The 22203-nt window shown below is 43.9% G+C and overlaps 1 protein-coding gene and 3 non-coding genes across 4 annotated transcripts; 2 read left to right on the plus strand and 2 right to left on the minus strand.

Moving 5' to 3' along the window:
- Window positions 1–12565: 12565 nt before the first annotated feature.
- ACTRT3 (actin related protein T3) lies at window positions 12566–18244 on the minus strand. Its single transcript, XM_035133281.3, has 2 exons — window positions 18042–18244; window positions 12566–14980 (listed from the first exon to the last, which is right to left on the minus strand). The coding sequence occupies exons 1-2, from the start codon at window positions 18242–18244 to the stop codon at window positions 14062–14064; spliced, it is 1122 nt and encodes a 373-aa protein (XP_034989172.2). The 3' UTR covers window positions 12566–14061.
- Window positions 18245–20076: 1832 nt separating this feature from the next.
- Window positions 20077–20149, minus strand: TRNAV-AAC (transfer RNA valine (anticodon AAC)). Its single transcript has one exon. It is a non-coding gene; the product is annotated as a tRNA-Val (tRNA).
- Window positions 20150–20866: 717 nt separating this feature from the next.
- Window positions 20867–20939, plus strand: TRNAV-AAC (transfer RNA valine (anticodon AAC)). The gene has a single exon. It is a non-coding gene; the product is annotated as a tRNA-Val (tRNA).
- A 435-nt stretch (window positions 20940–21374) lies between these two features.
- On the plus strand, window positions 21375–21447 carry TRNAV-AAC (transfer RNA valine (anticodon AAC)). Its single transcript has one exon. It is a non-coding gene; the product is annotated as a tRNA-Val (tRNA).
- Window positions 21448–22203: the final 756 nt, after the last annotated feature.

The raw sequence follows: 22203 nt of genomic DNA on the forward strand, positions 1-22203 counted from the left end.
GGTAATCAAAATGTTTTTATTTTTGAAAGCAGCTGGGATCTTACAAAACTATTGTCCCCTATGTAGTCATTGATACCCATGGAACAGCTTACTTGCAAATAACTTTAACCCCTTTATTTTCAAATAGTCTTACTACAGCAAGATTTGGGCTCAAAGCTATCATTGTAATTTGTGCTGGTGGGGTGGGGATCTGTGTGAGGATATATATTGCATATATTCTATGCAACAGAAGCCTGCCAAGCTGGAACGTTAGTCAAGGAGAAATAGGGGATAATGTTTTCATAAATACATAAATAAATCTTTCCCTGGTTGCTATATAAAATTCAGTTTTATTAGTCTGTATCTTCTGGGAAGGATCTATTTTAATAATGCATTAAAGAACTGTCTAGTAGTTGAATCTTGGCATTTGCTTGATACTTAATGTAATCTGTAATTACTCTAGTTGTTTCAGTGTTGGCTAGTATGCTGAGGTCATTGGCAAGCTATACTATGTAGTACTTGACGTACAAGAACATCCTTACATTGATTAATGTTTAGGCTTTACTGAAGTGTTTTGATTTTGTCCTTGAAGTACCGGTATGTCTTAAGAAATGCTCTCAGTGTGCATCCTTTCCTGCACAGTACTTGGAAATCTGGAAACAGATTATGAACTATGAGTGCTCCCACAAGAAAATCAGGATGAATTGCTCTGTGTTGTAAAATTAGAAGAAATGCTCAGTTAAGACCTCATATAATCTAACTGAACATAAGCTTTGTACAAGGAAATCAGGATGGATATACGGCACAATAGATAGGTCATCTGGAAGGAACCTCAGGTCTTGCTAGCAGTGGGAGTACATGTACAACAATAGAATTTACAAGACTTTAAAAAAAAATCAGCAAAGTATACAGCAATCTTTTTCCCTTTAATGTTTGAGAACATGAGGCCCGTATCTTTCCATTTAATAAAATTAGAATATGGTTATTATTTAACCCAACTAAATCAGTGGTTCTCACTGTTCATTAATCGGGAGCAAAATGTATTTGGCTGATTCTCAGAACTTCCATAGTACCTTAAACACAATGGTGTTCATTCTAGTCAGTTTTCACATGTCCAGGAGCTAGCTGTCAAATGAACAAGTAATCAAAGAAACTACCAAATAAATTCACAAGGTATTTCAAGGATAATTGACTAACCATTTTATTTCCTTGTTTCCGGATACCAACGATAAAATCTTTTCTGTTCTGAATTTCAGAACAATTCTAGTTCTCTACATCTTGGAAATAAATACCTCAGTCTGTTGAAGGGTTAAACACTTTTTTTTTTTTTGCACACACAGCTGAATATGTTTTACACACACGCTAATATACCATGACACAGGATGGATGTTTAAGGAGGGCATCTGTGTTTAAACTGTACTTATAAGCAAAGAGTTTATTAGAACAGCAATCAATTAATCTTAGGCCTTATCTTAAGCCTGGCTAACACAGATGGAAACGAAATATATTCTTGGTCACCTGTAATGAAAGAGCAGCCCGTGTTTACACAATGCTCTATTTAACTTCTAACTAACAATTCTGTGCATGGAAAGCCAACAAGCTTCTGCCCTTGAAGGAACCGTTTGACGGTCTTTGCTGAAAAATGTGTTTTGTTCTGCTTGTCAGCTGTGTTGCATCATTCTCTTCAAGAACTGTGACAGCACCAAGAACAGGCACATCAAAATAATGACATACAATCTCTAGTTAACAGGATCAAGATCAGACATGTCCATGACTGAAAGATTGCCCATTTTAACACAAAGAAAAATATACTAAAATCAAGGTAATTACAGGAGGGGGGACTTCTACTCAACCCAGCACCGAAGATCTCCCTACTTATCTGTTAAGATTCCTGCTGTAATCCCAGATAATTTTTTTGGAACAGGATCAGAGAGGTACACCACTCACTACCAAACGGTCAGGGGAAAAATATATTGAAAAAAAATGAAAAAATAAATTTTCTTATGTCTAGTTTAGAAGTGCTCAATTAGCACATGAAAAGATCCAGCACAATTTGTCTTACTATTTGAGCACTCTCTTGTAAACATGCAGATTTACCTAAGGGAATTGGTTATGGGGCAGGGGAAACAAAATTAGGAGATTTCATTTTGTTCCTTTAATTTCACTTTTGCAATGCCCTGCTTGTTAAAAGTTGATAATGAAAAGCATTTACTAGATTGTAATATAATATAATTTTGGATAATATTTACACATACTTGTCTTCAACCACAGCTACAGCTTCCTAGGCAGCACAACAGAGACATTGTGAAATAAGGCAAGAATATTTACTTCACTAATTCTAAATGACTCTGTTTCCTGCAGAGAACATGCATCTTGTAAATAAACTGTGGGTACAGTGAATATGAATAATATTTGAGTGGTTACCTCTTTGGTCTTGAATACAAGCATACTTTGGGTTGGACTCAGACATAAGGTAAAGGTAAAGGGACCCCTGACCATTAGGTCCAGTCGTGATCGACTCTGGGGTTGCACGCTCATCTCGCATTATTGGCCGAGGGAGCCGGTGTATAGCTTCCAGGTCATGTGGCCAGCATGACAAAGCCGCTTCTGGCAAACCAGAGCAGCACATGGAAACGCCGTTTACCTTCCCGCTATAGCGGTTCCTATTTATCTACTTGCATTTTGATGTGCTTTCGAACTGCTAAGTTGGCAGGAGCTGGGACCGAGCAATGGGAGCTCACCCCGTCACAGGGATTTGAACCGCCGACCTTCTGATCAGCAAGCCCTTGACTCAGTGGTTTAGCCCACAGCACCACCTGGGACTCAGACATAGTCATGTTTAAATTCATGACCCATTGAGATAAATGAGTTCTATATACACTTAAGCATGATGAAGTCTAGATTCAACTCATTACCTTTTTTTTTTAGTTAGGGGGTTAGTATGCTCTATTTTTCAATTATATATCCCAGTGCAACATATCCACACCTTTTCTGAGACAACAGCAGCAGATCATTGCATTGTTCTTTCAGGATGAGACACCTGTTATTTGACAGCTCAGAAAAAACCAAAGACAATGTTTATTTGTCAATACATGCCTACCAGAGCTGCTTTATTAAGACATATTGCAGCTGTCCAGTTTTTCACTGAAGATGAACTCCACCCAGCAGTGTTTTTCAATGATGAAATAATGCATTCCACAGTACAATCAATCTCTTTATAGCTGTGGCAAAAAAAGTTTTGCCAAAATCTGCTCACTGACATTGTTCAAAGTACCTACTCTTCTGAAGTAAATAAAGTAAATAACTGGGATGGGGTGGGGGAATCAGTGACAAATTCAGTTACTCTGATGTTTATATGTCAGGCCACTCATATAAGCACAACAGAAGTACTTAGACAAGCACCCTTACCATAGCTGCCAAGTTTTCCCTATTCTTTCTCGCGAGGAAGCCTATTCAGCATAATGGAAAATCCCTTTAAAAAAGGGATAACTTGGCAGCTATGACCCTTACTCTAAAAGCCAGCCTTCACCAACCTGGTGCCCTCCAGATGTTCTGGAGTACAACTCCCACCAGCTTTGAGTTGTACCTCCAAACATCTGGATGGCAGATTGGCCAGGCCAATGCATCTGCCTGCCATACCCTGCACTTTGGAAAGTCTGTCTTGCACACAGACTTGTAAATTCCAAATGACTGGTTGATAATGGACGGGTACAGGCACACAAACCTGAATCCATAGCTCAGAAAACTGGATCAGCAGTGGATCACACTAATTTGACTTTGCCAATGTCAGTGCTAGAGATTAAGATCTGGATATGCTGTTCGAATCCAAGTAAGGATCATGTTATATGCAATTCTCTTAAAAATAAAACGCAACTTATTAACTATCATGCTTGCTTCCTCAACGAAGCAATCCTGCACTATTACACATAGAGTAAGGTGGACTTACTATTGCATGATATAATCGAAGGTGGGCAGCTGGAAATAACTGCGCATACATGGAGCAGTCATGTGACCATAGTTCTTAATCCCACTGCAGTCTATGGATTTTAAGAACAATTTAGCAGGTGCTTCCTTAACCCAGCATGTTATCTTGATATCCACTTAGAATGCATTTATTATTTATTTTCTGACATTTATATCCTGCCCTTCTTTCATGGAACAAAAATGTGCCTCCCAAGAGGTTAACCATCACTGGCCAGACTCAGAATGGCTTAGCTTTAGCAGGGGGGGGGGCATGTCTTGTGTGCATTCAGACAATACGCTGCAAATGTATGCATTCATATATGGGCAGAAATGGGACTTCATAACAGTGTATTTTCATCTCACTTGTTTTGAAACAGGAGACATAACAATTATTTGTAGTCTGCAAAAAAATCCCCCCAAAATCTGAGCTCTCCATAGTTTGCATTAGCAACTACATAAGGGTTGGCGCTGTGGGTTAATCCACAGAGTCTAGGGCTTGCTGATCAGAAGGTCGGCGGTTCGAATCCCTGCAACGGGGTGAGCTCCTGTTGCTTGGTCCCAGCTCCTGCCCACCTAGCAGTTCGAAAGCACACCAAAGTGCAAGTAGATAAATAGGGACCGCTCCGGCGGGAAGGTAAACGGCGTTTCTGTGTGCTGCTCTGGTTCGCCAGAAGCAGCTTTGTCATGCTGGCCACATGACCCGGAAGCTGTCTGTGGACAAACGCCAGCTCCCTCGGCCTATAGAGCAAGATGAGCGCCGCAACCCCAGAGTCGGACACGACTGGACCTGATGGTCAGGGGCCCCTTTACCTTTTAAGGGTTTAGAGGGAAATATGCTATCATGATCATAAAACAGTTAAAAATTTAAAATACAGTTCTAAGTACTGTACTGTATCTTCAATCTTGCGAGTTCTGTGAGATCTATACTGTACTTTATTTCTACTTGTAGTGAAAGTATGTTGCCATCTGCTGTGGGGGGGGGGGAAGCTCATTCAAAACAGACTGAGTTGAACTTAGTTACCATTGAAATCAACAGGAACAAAATCAATTCATAACTTGTCCCATTGGTTCAAGGTGAACTAACAGCAACTAGTCTTCTGGCTCCAACCCAATGGCATATGAGTGGGATTCTGTTTGCAGGATGGGGCTTCCCCTTCCTCTTCTCCACTCTGTGCACCACCAAAAACTGCTTCCACCCTCCTGAAGCTGATTTAGACGGGCACATACAGGGTGGTCCAAAAGCAAGTATACTGCTATAGAATCCACTTTGTTCTTGACTTAAGTTCGCTGTCATCATTTATGATATCGGTAAAGAAAAATAATAATTTTATCTAACTCCACTATTATTTCCAACTGTCAGCCTGAAATTTAACTGCCACTTTCTTGTGTGTCAGTTATGTGTACCCATATCATGTTGTTGATGTATTTCATTGATTCAACTGTATACCTACTTTTGAGCCACCCTGTATAGGAGATTGCAGGTGGTAAGAAATCAGTTATGTCAATAGCATTCCATTTCACTGGCATATTGGCACTATTGGATTTCACCCATATTTTAAAAAATGCAGCGTTCTATCATTTCATTAATAGCTATTCCTCTATTGTTTCATGAATACATGGTACTATCTTACACTGTCTCAAACCAGTAATCCATGTAGCCCAACATCATTTATAGAGTGGAAGCAAGTCCTGGCCCTCAGGCAAAGATCTTCTCCAACCCAATTCCACCCCCTCCAACTGGAGATGCCAGACTGAACCTGGACCCTTCTGCTCAGCTGTTGTCTGACACCATGTCAAATGATATACAATCCTGAAATAATGCTAGACCAGAATGCATCCACCTAAGTTGTTAAACTATTATACTTGCACATGGTATGCCAATCATGGGGTATTCTACTATAAAAGTGCTGTGGTTTTTAGATGAAAGCTAGGCAGACTATGCTTAGTTGATATTTACTTATAAACGCAAGGGCCTTGCCCTAAGTTCTTTGATGATTAATCTGCCTGCACAGCAAATCAGCAGCTTTGCCAAACAAACTTATACACCAGCAGCACAATCCTGTACCTGCTTCCATGGGAGTAAGCTCCACAGGGGTTGATTGAGTGAACACATGCAGGACTGGGTTGGACAGCACTCAGATGTTTTAGACCAGGCTTCCTCAATCTGGCGCTGTCCCAATGCTTTTGACTATAACCTCCATCTATCCCAGCCAGCAGTCAAACACAATTATGGAAGTTGCGGGTCAAAAGTATGGAGGGCACTGTATGGTTTTCCAATTGAGATAAATGTTTATCACTGCCAAGGCAGACTATATCTTCCTTGGTATGGCATAACTCTTCTCATGCAAAAGTCAACAGGATTGCTGCTAAGACTCTGTGCTTCACATCTTACCTGTAAAAACAGACAATTGATAATTGAATTGCAGATGTCCCTCCCCCCACTTACATGTGATTGACTAACACACAGCACTGGGAAATAAATCTAAGCAGGAAATGGAAAAAGAGAGCCAGAGGGTTCTTGTGGCTCACAAAAAGACCCTCTGCAGAGCCCAGAGAGGACGTCAGTGAGGGCGGGAAATGGCTGAAAGAGACTGGAGGTGCAGTGAGGCTTTGTTTAGGCTGCTCAGATGCCCCGCCTAGCAGCAGCCACTTTTCCATGTGTGCTCCAGCTGGCTCCAGGGCTTGAATAATCAGGATGTTCATTTTTAAACTTACAGCTACAACATCAGAGTTGGAATTGAACTCAAAACATCATTTGGACTAATCACCCGCCAAAGCAGAAAATCTACAACAGAATCCCTGTTAGGATGCTTTCTAGCCTAGAATTAAAAACCGACTAATGAGGGAGGTTGTCTGTTCCACTGCCTCCAGTCACTTACGGATTCACTGTTAAGACTGTGTTCATGGAAGACAATCTTACTCGGCTACGAGTGATCGTCAAAGAAGAAGTCAGTGAACAAGTGCATTCTTTCATTAGCTGAAATTCCCTTGTAATTTGAACCCACTGGTTTGAGTGCCACCCTCTAGAACAGAAAACGAATATAATTCAGCATGTGACAGAAACTTAGAAGAAAATATACACATCTTTGGTCTCATTTCTTTAGGTTAAGTGGTTTCCACCTCTTTATTTGTGTTAATATTACAGTACTAGTGTCATTCAGCCCGTTAGGTAAACGGGCGCTAGAAAAGTGCGGGCACTCTGCACACGCTCAGAGGCATTGCTGCCTGACAACCGACAATGAGTTTCGGAGCGAGCCCCGCTCCTGCCGCTGGGAAAAGGGGGTAGGGAGGCGAGACAAAGGGAAGGGGGCTGAGGGGAAGCCGTGAGCCCCGCTCGTCGTGGAGGCATTTCCCCAGCCGGCCTCCGATGGGGGCGGAATGAGGCCTGAGGAAGGTTTCCGAGCTGCGAGGGGCGGCCGGAGCTGCCAGGAGGTGGGAGGAGGGGGTCCCGCCATTGTCCCGCCCAGAGGGGGTCGCGCTCCTGCTGCTGCTAGAACATATGTGGTGGAACAATGCAACTTGAGAAGCATTGAAAAGAAGCCTACTCAGGTCAGTGCAATAGTGTCTGCAATGCTGCAGCATAAATAGCATCTTTACTTTCTCAAAGCAGCTCTGCTTGCCTCCCCCACCACCACCTACTTGCACATTGGGAAATATTTCCTGTGTCTAAAATACATGTAAATTCATTTACTCTGCAATCTCCTGATCTGTATTGGTTTCTGAAGCAAGGGACTGTTGGTTAACCGACACTCATAACGGATCTGGTTGAAACTCAAGCCTGTTCTGAAACTTTTATTGTCCCCATTTACTGTGAGTGGAGGGATGGAAGAGAAGCAGTGTACTGATATGTTGTGTCCATTTACTAAAATCAAGGTATTGCCCCAAGTTTGAAATCTGCAGAACACATTTTTAAAAAGACATTCCCAGTATCTCCCTGAACGACACGACAGGGACATGTTGTTCCAGAAAGCAGAGAGATAGTTTGACCATATATTAATGCTGTTAATGGCATTTTACATTTTGTGAATTCTGTCCTCCCATAAGTCTCCCAGGCACAGTGGTAGGCTTGTGGCAGATCAGGCTTACCCAGTGGAAGATCAACAAATTTGTCCCTTCCCTCAGTCCCCGCCCTCTCTCTCTCATTCTCCAGGGGAGGCTGGGCTGCGGGAGGGGCAGGAGCAAGAAAGCGCAAAAGCCTTTCCATGTCCACCCTCAAGAAGATTAAAGGACTGGTGGACACCTAGAGTGCTCCTCAGTACTTTTTAAAAAATGTTTGTCCTACAGAACTTCAGAGGCGACTCTGCCTCAATGTTAGTTATTGAAAAAGTGGTATACTGTTTTTAAATGTTTGTTTAACCATTGCGTGTCCCCAACCTGTAAGGATCCTGGATTTGTTTTTTTTTGGGGGGGGGGGTGCTTCACTTCCTGGAGCGTTCCTCTTTCCCCCTCTCCTATTGTGGAGGAAAAAAGAAAAGTAAACACCCTCGGGGAGGGAGGGAGAGGGAGAGGAAAGGAAAATGAAGGCATCCTGTTCTATATCTTTGTTTTACAGCAATAAATGGTCGGACATGAAAACACGCACACACAAAAATCCAAGCAGGCACAGCAGCGGATGATGTTAGAGCCGAGATCTGCCTCCTGCCTGGACTTTAATTCGTGGATTTCCCTTAGAGGCCACCTGTTTCATGCAGGATCGGGCTTCAGCGGAGGCTGGGGCTGCCTAAGCCCAGGGGAGCCGGGGTTTCAAAGGCATTTCCTCCTCCGAGCGGCGCTACGGTTTCCTTGCTTCTCAACTCCCCCCAATAACACATCTTCCTTTGCCCCCGCCACTCCGCTCCAAGTCCCAACGGCTGTCCGGCCGGGAACGGCAGTTGGCGGCCGCAGGGAAATGGGAGGCAGAGGTGGGGGGGGGAGAGAGAGCGTGTGTGTGTGTGCGTCCTGTCTCTCCATCCAATCCCTGTGTGCCTGGGGGACATGCGCAGTGACCCAGGGACACACGGGACAGCTTGGACGCAGGGACAACTTGGACTTTATTATATAGGATACCACTAGATGACAGCATACTCAAGAGCATATGCCTTACAATTAAATCATTACGGTATTTTTAAATAAAAAATCAAATACAACAAGTTAAAGGTGTTGAGACATTAAGTTTGGTATCTTCTAAATAAACTAACACTTTCCTAACTTAAACCAGCACCATTCCTAATCGTTCTTAATTCTAAAATTAGCAGATATATCTGATGAAGTGTGCATGCACACGAAAGCTCATACCAAAATAAAAACTTAGTTGGTCTTTAAGGTGCTACTGAAGGATTTTTTTTTTTTTGCTTCGACTCAGACCAATACGGCTACCTACCTGTATTTATAAAGACTGTCTTTCTCCAAATTTTCATATTGATAAATTGGCTGCCAGTATGTCAATGTAACTTTATAATGCATTACACCAGTAGCTTATCATAGCTGACAAGCAGCAAAGTCATTAGGAAAAAATCACATGAGCCCATAAAGAATTAAGTTTTAGTACTGGTCTGCAGCACCTTGATATACTGTGAAAGAAGTATTCCAACAAGTATCAGACACTGCACAATTTTATACGCATGCACAACTGTCTAAGCACGCAATTCACAAGAGCTAATGGCATTTTAACAAACAAAGAGGAACAAACACCAGAAGTGCAGAGAAACAAGTTCTGAGTTGGGGCAACAGGGGAACTGAATTGAATAAACAGCTCTGGGTTTTTTAAAAAAATGATTTTATAAAATTCAAAATATATAAATACATTTGCATAGACTTACAAATTTGGTTGCATATGAACATATAACCTAAGAAATAAAATTTCAAAATAGCATAATTTTTAACTTGTAGACTGAGTAAAGAGCTCTGTTCTACAGAGATCAGTGGAAGAGAAGGGGGGCAGGAGAGAGATAAAAACATATTATTCTTAATTAAATTTATATACTGCTCTTCATCTTAAGATCAAGTATGGTTTACAGTATAAAAAGGGTGGTTTACAGTATATAATAAATAAATAAAAATTTATTATTTATACCCCGCCCATCTGGCTGGGTTCCCCCAGCCACTCTGGGCGGCTTCCAACAAAATATTAAAATACAGAAATCCACCAAACATTAAAAGCTTCCCTAAACAGGGCTGCCTTGAGATGCCTTCTAAATGTTTGGTAATTGTTGTTCTCTTTGACCTCTGGTGGGAGGGCATTCCACAGGGTGGGTGCCACCACCGAGAAGGCCCTCTGCCTGGTTCCCTGTAACCTCACTTCTCGTTGCGAGGGAACTGCCCGAAGGCCCTCGGCGCTGGACCTCAGTGTCCGAGCAGAACGATGGGGGTGGAGATGCTCCTTCAGGTATACTGGGCCGAGGCTGTTTAAGCCTTAAAGGTCAGCACTAACACTTTGAATTGTGCTCGGAAACGTACTGGGAGCCAATGTAAGTATTTCAGGACCGGTGTTATGTGGTCTTGCCGGCCGCTCCCAGTCACCAGTCTAGCTGCCGCATTCTGGATTAGTTGTAGTTTCCAGGTCACCTTCAAAGGTAGCCCCATGTAGAGTGCATTGGGTAGTCCAAGCGAGAGATAACTAGAGGCAGCCTTGTTTAGGGAAGTTTTTAATCTGTGATATTTGATGTATTTTAATGTTTGGTGGAAGCCGCCCAGAGTGGCAGGGGAAGCCCAGCCAGATGGGCGGAGTATAAATAATAAATTATTATTATTATTATTATTATTATTATTTATTATTATTATTAAGAGCATGCACCACTCAAGCGAGACAGTCTGCGGGCAGGTAAGGTCTCAGCCTGTGTACCAGATGGAGCTGATAAACAGCTGCCCTGGACACAGAATTGACATGTGCCTCCATGGACAGCTGTGAGTCCAAAATGACTCCCAGGCTGCGCACCTGGTCCTTCAGGGGCACAGTTACCCCATTCAGGACCAGGGAGTCCTCCACACCTGCCCGCCTCCTGTCCCCCACAGTATATCTTGAGTACAGTACAGAAATTGAAGAAGGAAAACCAGTCCTAAACTTCTGCTGCCTTGAGGCTATATTCATTCTTGAGAAAGGCTTTCGGAACAAACCCCAAGAACAATCAGTACTTTTTGACTTGCGGGACATCTTCGAGAAAAGAAAAGGCTCAGGAGCAAGCCCTACACAAATCCGGAGTGAAGCCCCTAAGGCAGTTGGATGGCATATTGTATGCCTCCTTCCAGCAACTCCTGCAGCCATGCTGGTGCCAGATGTATTACAGTACTTTCCTTAGACCACACCAGCAAGGCCAAGAGGGAGCTGGGTCTTGTCTTTTGGGCAGGCTTGTACTCCAGAAAGGTAGCAACACAGGAGGCAGCAGTTATGAGCAAAACACAAAACACAGAAAAAATAATAGCAATGCAGAAAATATAAGACATACTGGAATTAAGGCAAAACACCACATAGGCCAGGCTTCCTCAACCTTGGCCCTCCAGGTGTTTTTTGCCTACAGCTCCCATGATCCCTAGCTAGCAGGACCAGTGGTCAGGGATGATGGGTATTGTAGTCTCAAAACATCTGGAGAGCCAAGTTGAGGAAGCCTGACATAGGCAAAAACTGTTAAAACTTGCCTAAAACATACAGGACACAGGCGGAAGAATGGTAAGAAAATGAGAATAACTCTCAGGGGCTTGACAACTTCCAATTGTGTTATAATGCTTCTGTCTTGGCAGATTTAAACCTACCAGGTCCCCGCGACGGGGTGAGCTTCTGTTGTTCAGTCCCAGCTCCTGCCCATCTAGCAGTTTGAAAGCACGGCAAGTGCAAGTAGATAAATAGGTACCGCTCCAGCGGGAAGGTAAATGGTGTTTCCGTGTGCTGCTCTGGTTCACCAGAAGCGGCTTAGTTATGTTGGCCACATGACTCAGAGCTGTCTGTGGACAAACGCCGGCTCCCTCGGCCTATATAGCGAGATGAGCACGCAACCCCAGAGCCATCCACGACTGGACCCAACGGTCAGGGGTACCTTTAGGGCAGGGACAGTGATACAAAACTCCAACCAGGCAAAATATGAAATTTCAAGAAAGTTTACCCTGCAGTCAGCATGCGTGGGAACCCAGCCAATTGCTACTACCCGTACCTACATTGAAATTTGCCACTTCGGCAACTTTCAGCGAAAAACTTGATGCTCTCCAGAACAAGATCTGGGGCGAGCGAGGCTTTACTACAGCTACAAGTACACTTGCAAGGTGCCTATAAACAATTCCTAAGCACTGAGCCTATATGAACCGGTAAGACACTCCCTTGCCCATAGGCTTGCTGACGAAGATACAAAAGGAAAGGACTGTAAGAGGGAAGAGAAAAGCTACCAGCAGAGAAGCTGCACCTGTACCAAACTCGTCTTCTTACCATCGTGCACCAACAGAGCCTGCCTCCCTTAAGCTCTATACGGTAGTTCCCCATGGTGGGCGTGGGGCTTCTTTTAAGCCAGACGTGAGGGGCCAAGGCACAACTCCCCCCCCCCGCATTGCTTCTTAAGGCGCATTAACTCCGTGCTCGCCGCCACCATCAGCTCCAGCCTCCTTCCCTCCTTCCCTTTCGAGTGGGGGAAAAAAGAGGGCGAATAACAGCAATAGCAACAAATTTGTGTGTCCGGGCGGCGTTGGCCGCGCGCCCCACAGCTCAGGAGCGCGCGGGGAACCGAAGCGCCGCCCGGTTAGTTTGTTTTGCTCTCGCGCCGGTCCCCGCCCCCCAGCTCCTCAACCGCCCTTCGGCCGGCCGCGCCGCTCCCCAAGGCTGACAGGGCCGAACCCTTCGCGGCAGCAGCGGCCCAGGGCCAGGCTGACCGCGGCCTCTTCACCGGGGTCCGGCTCCGGCCGCTTCAGGAGAAAGGAGCTTGTCGAGAAGGCGCGGCAAGCGGAGTCAGAAGGCTCCTCCCCCTTACACGGATGACTTTTTTGGGAAAAATTCGAATCGCTGAAAGTCAACGGTCAAAACAGCGAATGTGAGCGAGCGCCGTTAATGGCTAATTAGGGTTAGAGCAGCGGGGGGGAGACCCCCCCCCCCACCTGGTGGAGAGAACCTTTCGGCCGCCTGCGGACTGAAAGTTGCCAGCATCCGGCTTTATATAGCCGGTCCCCGCTTCAGGCGATTGCCCCGCCTCCCCGGCGTTTGATTGGCTTCTTCCGGCGCTTGCACGGCCTCCGCGGCGTTTGATTGGTTAGCAGGCGGAGCGCGCGCTGCTTCTCATTGCCTGCGGGGTCATGGGCGGGAACATAATCTGGCGGAAGTTCATGGTGAGGTCGCTCTGCCTTGTAGCAGCATGCCAGGACATGCCTGCTTGCTAGTTTACTGTGTTTTGCAGTTTTCGTAGGCTTTGCCTTGGGGGCCCTTATTCGAACTGTTCAGACATGCACGGAGGCATGTTGCAGCACGCCTGTCTTTATACCAGTGTTCCCCCATTTCCTTCACAAGCAGGGATGGATCTTGTGAACACAATTTAAAGTCTAACAAATGCTTTCCGGACACAAGGCAAGGCTAGTTCATCTGATACATTAATGTTAACCTTGATTTGTAGGCATATATACACATTGTTGAAGGCTGCGTCTGCCCTGTTGCTGTATTTATTTATACCCCCCCACCCAATTTAAAAGCCATGTGGATGGTTGTTTTCGTTCAACAAGAACAAACATAAAAAGCCACTGTTGTTGCCAAAAGTATTTTGCTTTGCAGTGCTTCATGGTAAGTCCATTCTGGCTTAATGGTAAAACATGCCAAACTGGGATCTTAGGCTGAATGAGGTTGTAAGAAAGGACCTGGTGAACTATATGAAAGAAACATTTAATTAAGCCTATACTTGAAAAAAAGAACTAGTGCCTTAGTTTGCTTTTTACAACCTTCCTCCAAGTCATTATTTCCCCCTTATATATTGTAAGCCTGTCATTTTTCATCAATAAACAAGTAGTCTATTCTACCGTATAGACAACCCCAAATTTCTACCCTAAACAAGTATGCATGGAAGTGTTACCTTTATTCATCTTTCAGAAAGCTGTGAGGCTAAAAGCCTCACCAAGGATGCCATGAATTTGTGTTTCTTCCCCACAGCTTTTTAAATAAAAATGTTTCAATACAACAGGAATCTAGAAGCACTTCCTGTGTACTATATTAGCCCCAACTTCAGCATATTCTTCTTTGGATATCCACATCTCCTGGAAGGCAGAGAGAGAAGCAAGGATAGATCCTCCCATCCAGACAGAGATCTTCCTGTCAGAAGGTGCTTGGACCATCACCTCTGTGTCCTTGGGAGCCATACGAATCAACTCCTTTGTGAGGCGATCAGAAATGCCAGGAAAGAGACTTGAACCACCAGAAAGGAGTATGTTGGCATACAAAGTGGTCCTCAAATCGATATCACATTTCATTATAGTGTTGAACAGCAGTTTATCAATACCTGGGGCTTCCATGCCAATGTTAGATGGGCGAAAGAGGGTCTCAGGGCAGCGGAACAATTGGTTGTGGATTTTAATGATTTGCCCATCAGGCAATTTCCAGGTTTTCTCAATTGAAGTTGGTTTTTTAGCCATTTCTTCCTCAGGGTTCAAGCACACGTAACACAGAGCCTCCTTGATGATTCGCACAATTTCCCTCTCAGCTGTGCTCACCAATGCAATGCCGCTTTCCCTCAGGATCCTCATGAGATATTCTGTAAGATCCCGGCCCGCCAGGTCAAGCCGAAGAACAGCATGAGGCAAGCAGTAGCCCTCAAATATCGGGACAGTGTGGGTGACGCCGTCGCCAGAATCCATCACACAACCTGTTGTGAGGCCTGCTGCATAGAGTGCCAAGACAGCTTGGATGGCCACATAGAGAGCTGGTGCCTCAAATTTTTCAAAGAGCAGCCTTGTCATTTGTTCACGATTGGCTAGTGGGTTGAGTGGTGCCTCTGTTATCAGAGCTGGTCTTGTGCAGGAGTTTAACCTCAATTCATTATCATAAACGTGTTTCCATATTTTCTCCATGTCAGGCCAGGAAGTGACAATTCCATGTTCCACTGGATATCTATAGAAGAATAAAAGAATATGGTGGTATTATATTATCATAATCTGTCATGCCCCAAACCTTTAGTATTCCCAGCTTTAAAATGCAGCATGCATTGCCTATGTACCCTTGTGAAAGCACAAAGCAAACTTTTTGTACTACTAAATTTGCCAGCATCTTATGTACTCTCTATGTATTGCATGTGCAAGTGTATGTAAAAACACATTGAATCAGAAAATAACCAAAGTGCTAAGTGTGTCTAGTATTGCACTTGAATCTGGAACATCAGGTTTCAAAATCTTTATCACCTGTGGAGTTCATTGGGTGACCTTGGGCCAGTCACTCACTCTCCACCTAAACTACCCCTTGGGGTTGTTGTGTGGATGAAATGGAAGGGAAGGGGGAACCATATATGCTGCCTGGAGGATAAGTGTAGTAAATGAAAATAAATGCCTCATGAAGAGTGTGGCTCCATGATGAATCAGAAGCATTTTCAACCTTTTCTTTTTTTACTGTCATGGATTTAAGGATTCATTTCTAGATTGATTGATTGATTGATTTCACTTATATGCCACTTTCCCACAACAATCTATACCCAAAGCAGCTTACAACAAACATTCAAAACAATAAAATAATACACAACATATGGAACATGTCAGTTAATTCAAAAATCAACAATTTAGCAAACACAATAAATTCAGCATCCCCCCCAATACCCCAATTTAGGCTCAAAACAAAAGCAAAAGTTAACCAACAATAAAATTCCTGGTAGTGGTCTTGCTACTTTTCAAAGGAGCCTGACTTAAATATGGGGCTGTAGATGACATACAAGCAGGCTCCCACATCTCCTGCAGAGGAGGCTGGCAGCACCAAAAGGCTATTGTCAGGCAGCGCAATGGTGGCTAGTCTCTTCTCCAGCCTCCTGGAAGTGCCAACTGCAGTTGCAGGTCTTGCTGCATTTCATGAACACCTCAGCAGCCTGCCTTAAATGCTGTTCAGTGGGGAAGAGTCCTTTCACCAGGTTAGATGACATATAGCTGAATATCCATATCCTTACTCCAGAGTAGACTGGCAGCAGCAATGATGGTAAATGCACTAAAATGCTGATGCATTTACATGAGGACTTCATTTTTTTTAAATGCCAACTGATGTAGAAATGTGGAGAACTGAATTTAAGATTGGAAAAACTAAAAACTGAGCAAAACCAACATTGATAGATTCACCCATCCCTCACGGGCCCTAGCTGATAAAGCTTGGGAATTGTACCTGTGCCAGGGTGTTCTCCGTGGGGTGAGGTAGCCATGACTGTTAAACCAATTTCATTTGTAATATGGATGTGTACCAGAGACTTTTAAGTCCCAGCCCTTCTACCACCATTTTAAACATAGTATGAGAAAACAAAGCCAAACTGATTTTAGCTACCTTATGTCTATCTCATATGTTTGGTGGAGTTGGGGGTGAAAAGTTCAGTGTGAAACTGGATACACTGCAAACCATAGAGGAATGCTCCAGATAACCATCAATCCATTATAAGCTGAGCTTTGAAACTCACTCTACCCTGTTACTAGGCATTGCATTGATGGGACCATGACATTTCCAGAACAAATTGCACCCGGACTGTAGATTGCAAAATTGGCTCTTTTTTCCCTGAGTCTAGCCATTTTGAATTTGACTATGAATCTCCTGCAAATAAGTCAATTTGAATGTCAGATGCTTTTACAGTACCTGTGAACTAGTCCTATTCATTTATGTTGACCTAATTTGCCAATTAGTGCAGTTAGATGACAGCCTAAATTTTGAATCCTAAACATGTTAACAGAAGCCGTGTTGATATAGGGCTTCCACACACTAGCTTCAGTCTCGAAAATTTGGTTAAACCTATAGCAGTGGGGCTTTTCATAATTTACCAGACTCATGCATTTGAATAAAATTTCAGGACAACTCTTTGGATCAGGACCAATGTGTTTCTTATTCTGAAGCCCTCCCAAAACCTGTTTATCCCAAATAAGTCTATTTTAGCTTTGTTAATTTGGAAAAAAAAATTCACAGTGCTCCTATATGTAAAAAATAAAAATAGTAAAGTACCAGTCAGTGAATAACCTTAAGATTTTACAAAATGTAGTAAATTTCAGTTTTATTGGGAGGCTAAGTATTTACAAGTGAGCAGATATCCTGAAGTAATGATCACTGATCCATTTTGACCTCTAATTTGTTCATTTTCAAGAGTGACTCACAGCTGCAGATTAAGGCTTGCAGCTGTTTCAAGCTGGTGGGCGGAGCCCCTCTCTCATTGCTCTTAAACCCCTCCTCCTAGCCATTTCCCCTGATGCCACTGCCCTCCTCCCTGGGCTGCTCCTATCCTTTTTTTTTGTAACCTTCCATGGGCCACATGCTATTTGTGACTGGAGCAAAAGGCAAAAGTGGGTGGTGTTGTGTATTGAAGTTCTCACCCTGGCCGGCAGGGGTATAGTGTAGATTTCACTCAGGTCCATGTCAGTTAATTTAGGTGGGAAACCCTGGGCTATTGTTGTTACAATGTTGTCAGCCGGCTGCCTATAAAAGCAGGCCGGCTGAGCTGTTCAGTTAGTTCTGTTCCAGCTTGCTAATAAAGTGCTGCTTGGAGAAATTGCTGTGTCGTCTGCTATGTCTCTACCCACCATTTAACAGGTGGAGCAATTAATGCAAACATTTGCCTTTAGCTAGTTTCTGCGCACATTCACACACCTTCTCTCAGGAAAGCAAGAGGCATTATCAGAGTTAAAGGGCACATTCCAGCCAGGCAAAAACACTCAATGACAGGGCCAGTGAGGGGGGTGTTCTGGGCAAAGTCCCAGGGGTCAAATAATAGAGGCTTGGAGGGCTGCATTTGGCCCCCAAGCCTGAAATCACCACCACCATTCTACCCTATTGTGACACTATAGCCTTCATGAGCCTGAATCACTTTTTGCATGAACTCACCACTCCCCTTCTGTTTACCATCCCAGGCCACTTGTTTCCCTAGACACCCCCACTCCTAAGAAACTAGCTTAGCCAATATGCATTGCTTCCCTACGGTTCAATTTCCCCCATGCCTTCCAAGCACCTGAGGGAGAGGATCCCTCTTTTTGCTTGCGCTTCATCTCCAATGTAGAAGTCCTTCTGGCCAGCACCCAACATCACAGACTTGGCCTTGGGGCGGCCTATTAGGTTGGTGAAGATGACACGCGGTTCTTTGTCCCCAGCCACGCCAGCCTTGAGCAGACCTGAGCCATTGTCTATCACCACAGCTGGTGGCAGCTCACCCATCCCTGAGAGTTGGTTCTGCTTCCGCCTAGTTCCTGAGCGGTGATTCCCTGAGTGATGGTTCTGCTTCTGCCTGTTTCTGCTCAGGGCACTTGACTCTCAGTGGGGTTGTCTTATATTGGGGGAAGAGTAAGGCTAACAATCTTCCCAGGCATGTGTGGCTGGCTCTATTGTGACTTACATGTTGCTATGATACCTTCTTCTGAAGCTTTGTCAGGCTGTGAATATCTATATGACTAGGAAATGAGGAAGGATTTTTGTTTTGTTTTGCTTTCTGTGCACATACTGTGAATCATTATTCCAAGCCTCAAGAACCCAGCGGGAGCTGATACATACAGTAAGGGCGAACAGGGCACTGTCCCACCAAGTTGTCTATAATCATCATCATCGTCATCTATCATTTATACCTGGGTTTCCTCAGCCACTCTGGGTGGCTACCTTCAGCCAGCCCCCATTATGCAATATAAGCAAAAACAAGACTATGTTCTTAACCGTTAATGAATCTTTGTTGCAAACTGCTATAGTTCAGTAGTGTCAAGCATGAAGCTTCTGGGACAAAAGGGATTCCTATGCCTGGGACTACTAGAGAGTAACAAATACAATTGAAACCATATCAGGCCCTGTTTAGCTTTGCAAATGTGTTAGCAGTTTTATTACTGTACCACTAGGAGGCAACATGAGCATACTTCATGTAATTTGAACATGTCCTGTCTCCATAATTCAGTTACTCTTAGGGCAGAAATTAAGTTACAGTGATCCAGATTTGCATTTTGTTTTATGCATCTGTTTACTTATTTGTAGGTTTTTATATGAATGAGAGAGCTGTAAAGGTGTTAGGGGAAGGTTCACCCGCTGACTAACATGCTCAGCATATAATGCAGATTTGCATTACCCACAAGTGAGAGAAGAAATGAACAAGGTGTGACATGATGAAGGAAGGACGACTAGCAAACAGTTCCGCACAGAATAACCCTAAATTTACATAGTCAGAATTAAGTTCCAATGAGTTCAATTAGAAGCTCTATAGTCTGGAAATTTGATGAGTGTTTGTCAGGCTTCTGGGTGCAAGCCTACGGTACTACAATGTTCACCTGCTAATTTCTTAAGGGCTTGTTGATGTTGTTGTTGTTGCTGCTGCTGCTGTTGTTGTTGTTTAGTCGTTTAGTCGTGTCTGACTCTTCGTGACCCCCATGGACCAGAGCATGCCAGGCACTCCTGTCTTCCACTGCCTCCCGCAATTTGGTCAAATTCATGTTGGTAGCTTCAAGAACACTGTCCAACCATCTCGTCCCTGTCATCTCCTTCTCCTTGTGCCCTCAATCTTTCCCAGCATCAGGGTCTTTTCCAGGGATCTTAAGGGCTTGCAGTAGGTTATTCCTAGCAACCTGTAGTTGGATAAAATCACCTTGTGAATGTGTTCTTCATGGCTGCCCAAAACTGCACAAATTCCTTTGTCCTGGAGGATCTCCTCCTTCCTGGTCACTGTGCCTTAATTTTTTTGAATGTGATTTATGCATTAGTTATTAAAATAATTTATTAGCTGCTTTTCAAGTCCTCAGAAAAGAGAGGCAGCCCAGGAAAATTTCAATAATGTTTTTTAAAATCGTAAATTTGGTATGTTTTTAAAGAACAATGCAGTTTTGGAGATCAAGGTCAACTCAGGCTACTGTCTATGCACACTTAAGTGGGAGCAAGCCCAACACAGAATGCACCTGAGAGTATAACTGACGAGGAAACATGCCGAAGATTGAGCTGTCAAATCTTCCTGCATGGACATGGCTGATTGATCTCCAAAGATTTCAAGGATGAAGTTCTTTTTTTAAAAAAAAAGTTTCTGTTTCCGCCCGGTTTCGAACCGGGGACCTTTCGCGTGTTAGGCGAACGTGATAACCACTACACTACGGAAACCTGAATACAGGAATGTCCGCTTCCTCTTCCTCCAGTAAAGTACAATTGCTGTTAATTTCAGATGTGCGTCCTAAACAAATAGAGCAGATAAATTAAGTGGGGGGGGGGGTGTTATGGGAGAGCTAATAGCACCATTTCCACAATTAAGCTCCCTGGCAAGGTTTTACCTTCTCATTCTGCTTGTGGAGAGGAGATACAGTATATACATATACTGTATATTAGCATACATCTGGCTACCGCTGGGTGGTGGGATCTGCTGTAGCAATCCCCTGACAAATGCAATGGTCGTTAAAGCTAGAAAGGAGACAAGAGCAATTTTAGTTCTAACTGTAAACGCCCCCCCCCATGCTGGCCGGAACAGATAACAGTAATCCCTTTAGAAATATATGCAATCATAAGTAGGAAAAAAACCCAACTCCCACAACTAAGCTTGCTCTTTTCTCATTTCTTGTCTTAGGGACAATGCATTTGTCATGGAACTCCTGCAGCAAACCTCGCATCCACCGGTAGCCTGCATGTATACTAAGATATATGTCTCCGCAAGAGACAGAAGCAAAGACTGCCGAGGAACGGGGTTGTGTAAATAGTGTTGTGACCTCAAAAACTGCCACTGCAATGCTCTGCTCTTTTCCTTTAGACTTAGAACACACGCCTGAGATTACAGCAATGGTACCGGTATTTACTAGGGAAAGAGGAGGCGTGGTAAGTTGTATGCAAGTTTCCGTAGTGTAGTGGTTATCACGTTCGCCTAACACGCGAAAGGTCCCCGGTTCGAAACCGGGCGGAAACAGACAAAGTTTTTTTTAAATATATATACACTATTGGATATACGAACATGAGTTTGACCAAACTGCGGGAGGCAGTGGAAGACAGGAGTGCCTGCCGTGCTCTGGTCCATAGGGTCACGAAGAGTCGGACACGACTAAACGACTAAACAACAACAATTGGATATCAGCATGTCCACGCAAGGAATATCTGACAGCTCAATCTTTGGCATGTTTTCTAGGAAGTTGTAATCTCATTGCGTTCTGTGTGGGGCTTGCTCCCCGTATGTTTGGAAGTTCCGCGCATATCTCTATTTGGGCTTGACTATTCAGGATTATAAATATACTTTTGGAATAATAGTTCAGTATTAAGTACCATGTATTGTGCTAATGTTTAGATTCGCCCTCCTATCGAGCCACAGGCATATATATAGAATAATTTCAAACGTTCTCGTATAGAAGTTTCCGTAGTGTAGTGGTTATCACGTTCGCCTAACACGCGAAAGGTCCCCGGTTCGAAACCGGGCGGAAACATTAAGGTTTCTTTTTCTTGAATTTATTCATTTTGAGCCGCTTATATTACGGATTTGGGATTCACTTTATTCGCTGTCAAAACGTGTTTTATTTAGTTCAACCTGAAATTGCCTAATACTGGAGTGTGGAGGGAGGGGGCGGAACTGGCTGGTAAATTTATTTCAGATTAACACGAGTGTGCATTTGTAACAGCACTTTCAACATATCACTTTATATCTGCAGGCTGCAGCCATTAGGGGGCACGGGCCACATTGGAACCACATTTCCTGCAAAACAGCATTTAAGTGGCCGTTATATATCTTGATGGCAATCCAGTTTCGGGATTTTCATTTATTTATTTATTTCCCTCTTCTGCCCAGCATTGCAGTGCCTTCAGCCTAAAAACCGCAATAAATGTTGGGAAATTATCTTATGCAGCTTTGCGGGTGAGCGGACGCTCCTTTGCGTGCTGCAGCTACAACCTACAGTACCGGTACTTCCTAACATAGCCTATTCCGATTCGTTCTCATTTCATCCTGTCCTTGGCACTCAAGCAGTTAACCTCAGCGAGGCACTTAGGAACTACATTTCCCCTCACGCTGAGGAAAAACTCGGCCGCTGGCGGAGTTCATTTTTGGGGCTAAGCATCATGGGATACGTAGTTTTGTCAGGGGAGGTGGGCGGGAAGAACTTCCCGGCCGGAACCTAATTCTGCCCCGCCCTCCATTTCAATCTTTTTTTTCCCGCCCCTCCCGCCGCCACTCTTTAGTTGCCGGA

The sequence above is a fragment of the Zootoca vivipara genome, chromosome 5 (assembly GCF_965207765.1).
Source record: "Zootoca vivipara chromosome 5, rZooViv2.hap1.1, whole genome shotgun sequence".
NCBI lineage: Eukaryota > Metazoa > Chordata > Lepidosauria > Squamata > Lacertidae > Zootoca > Zootoca vivipara.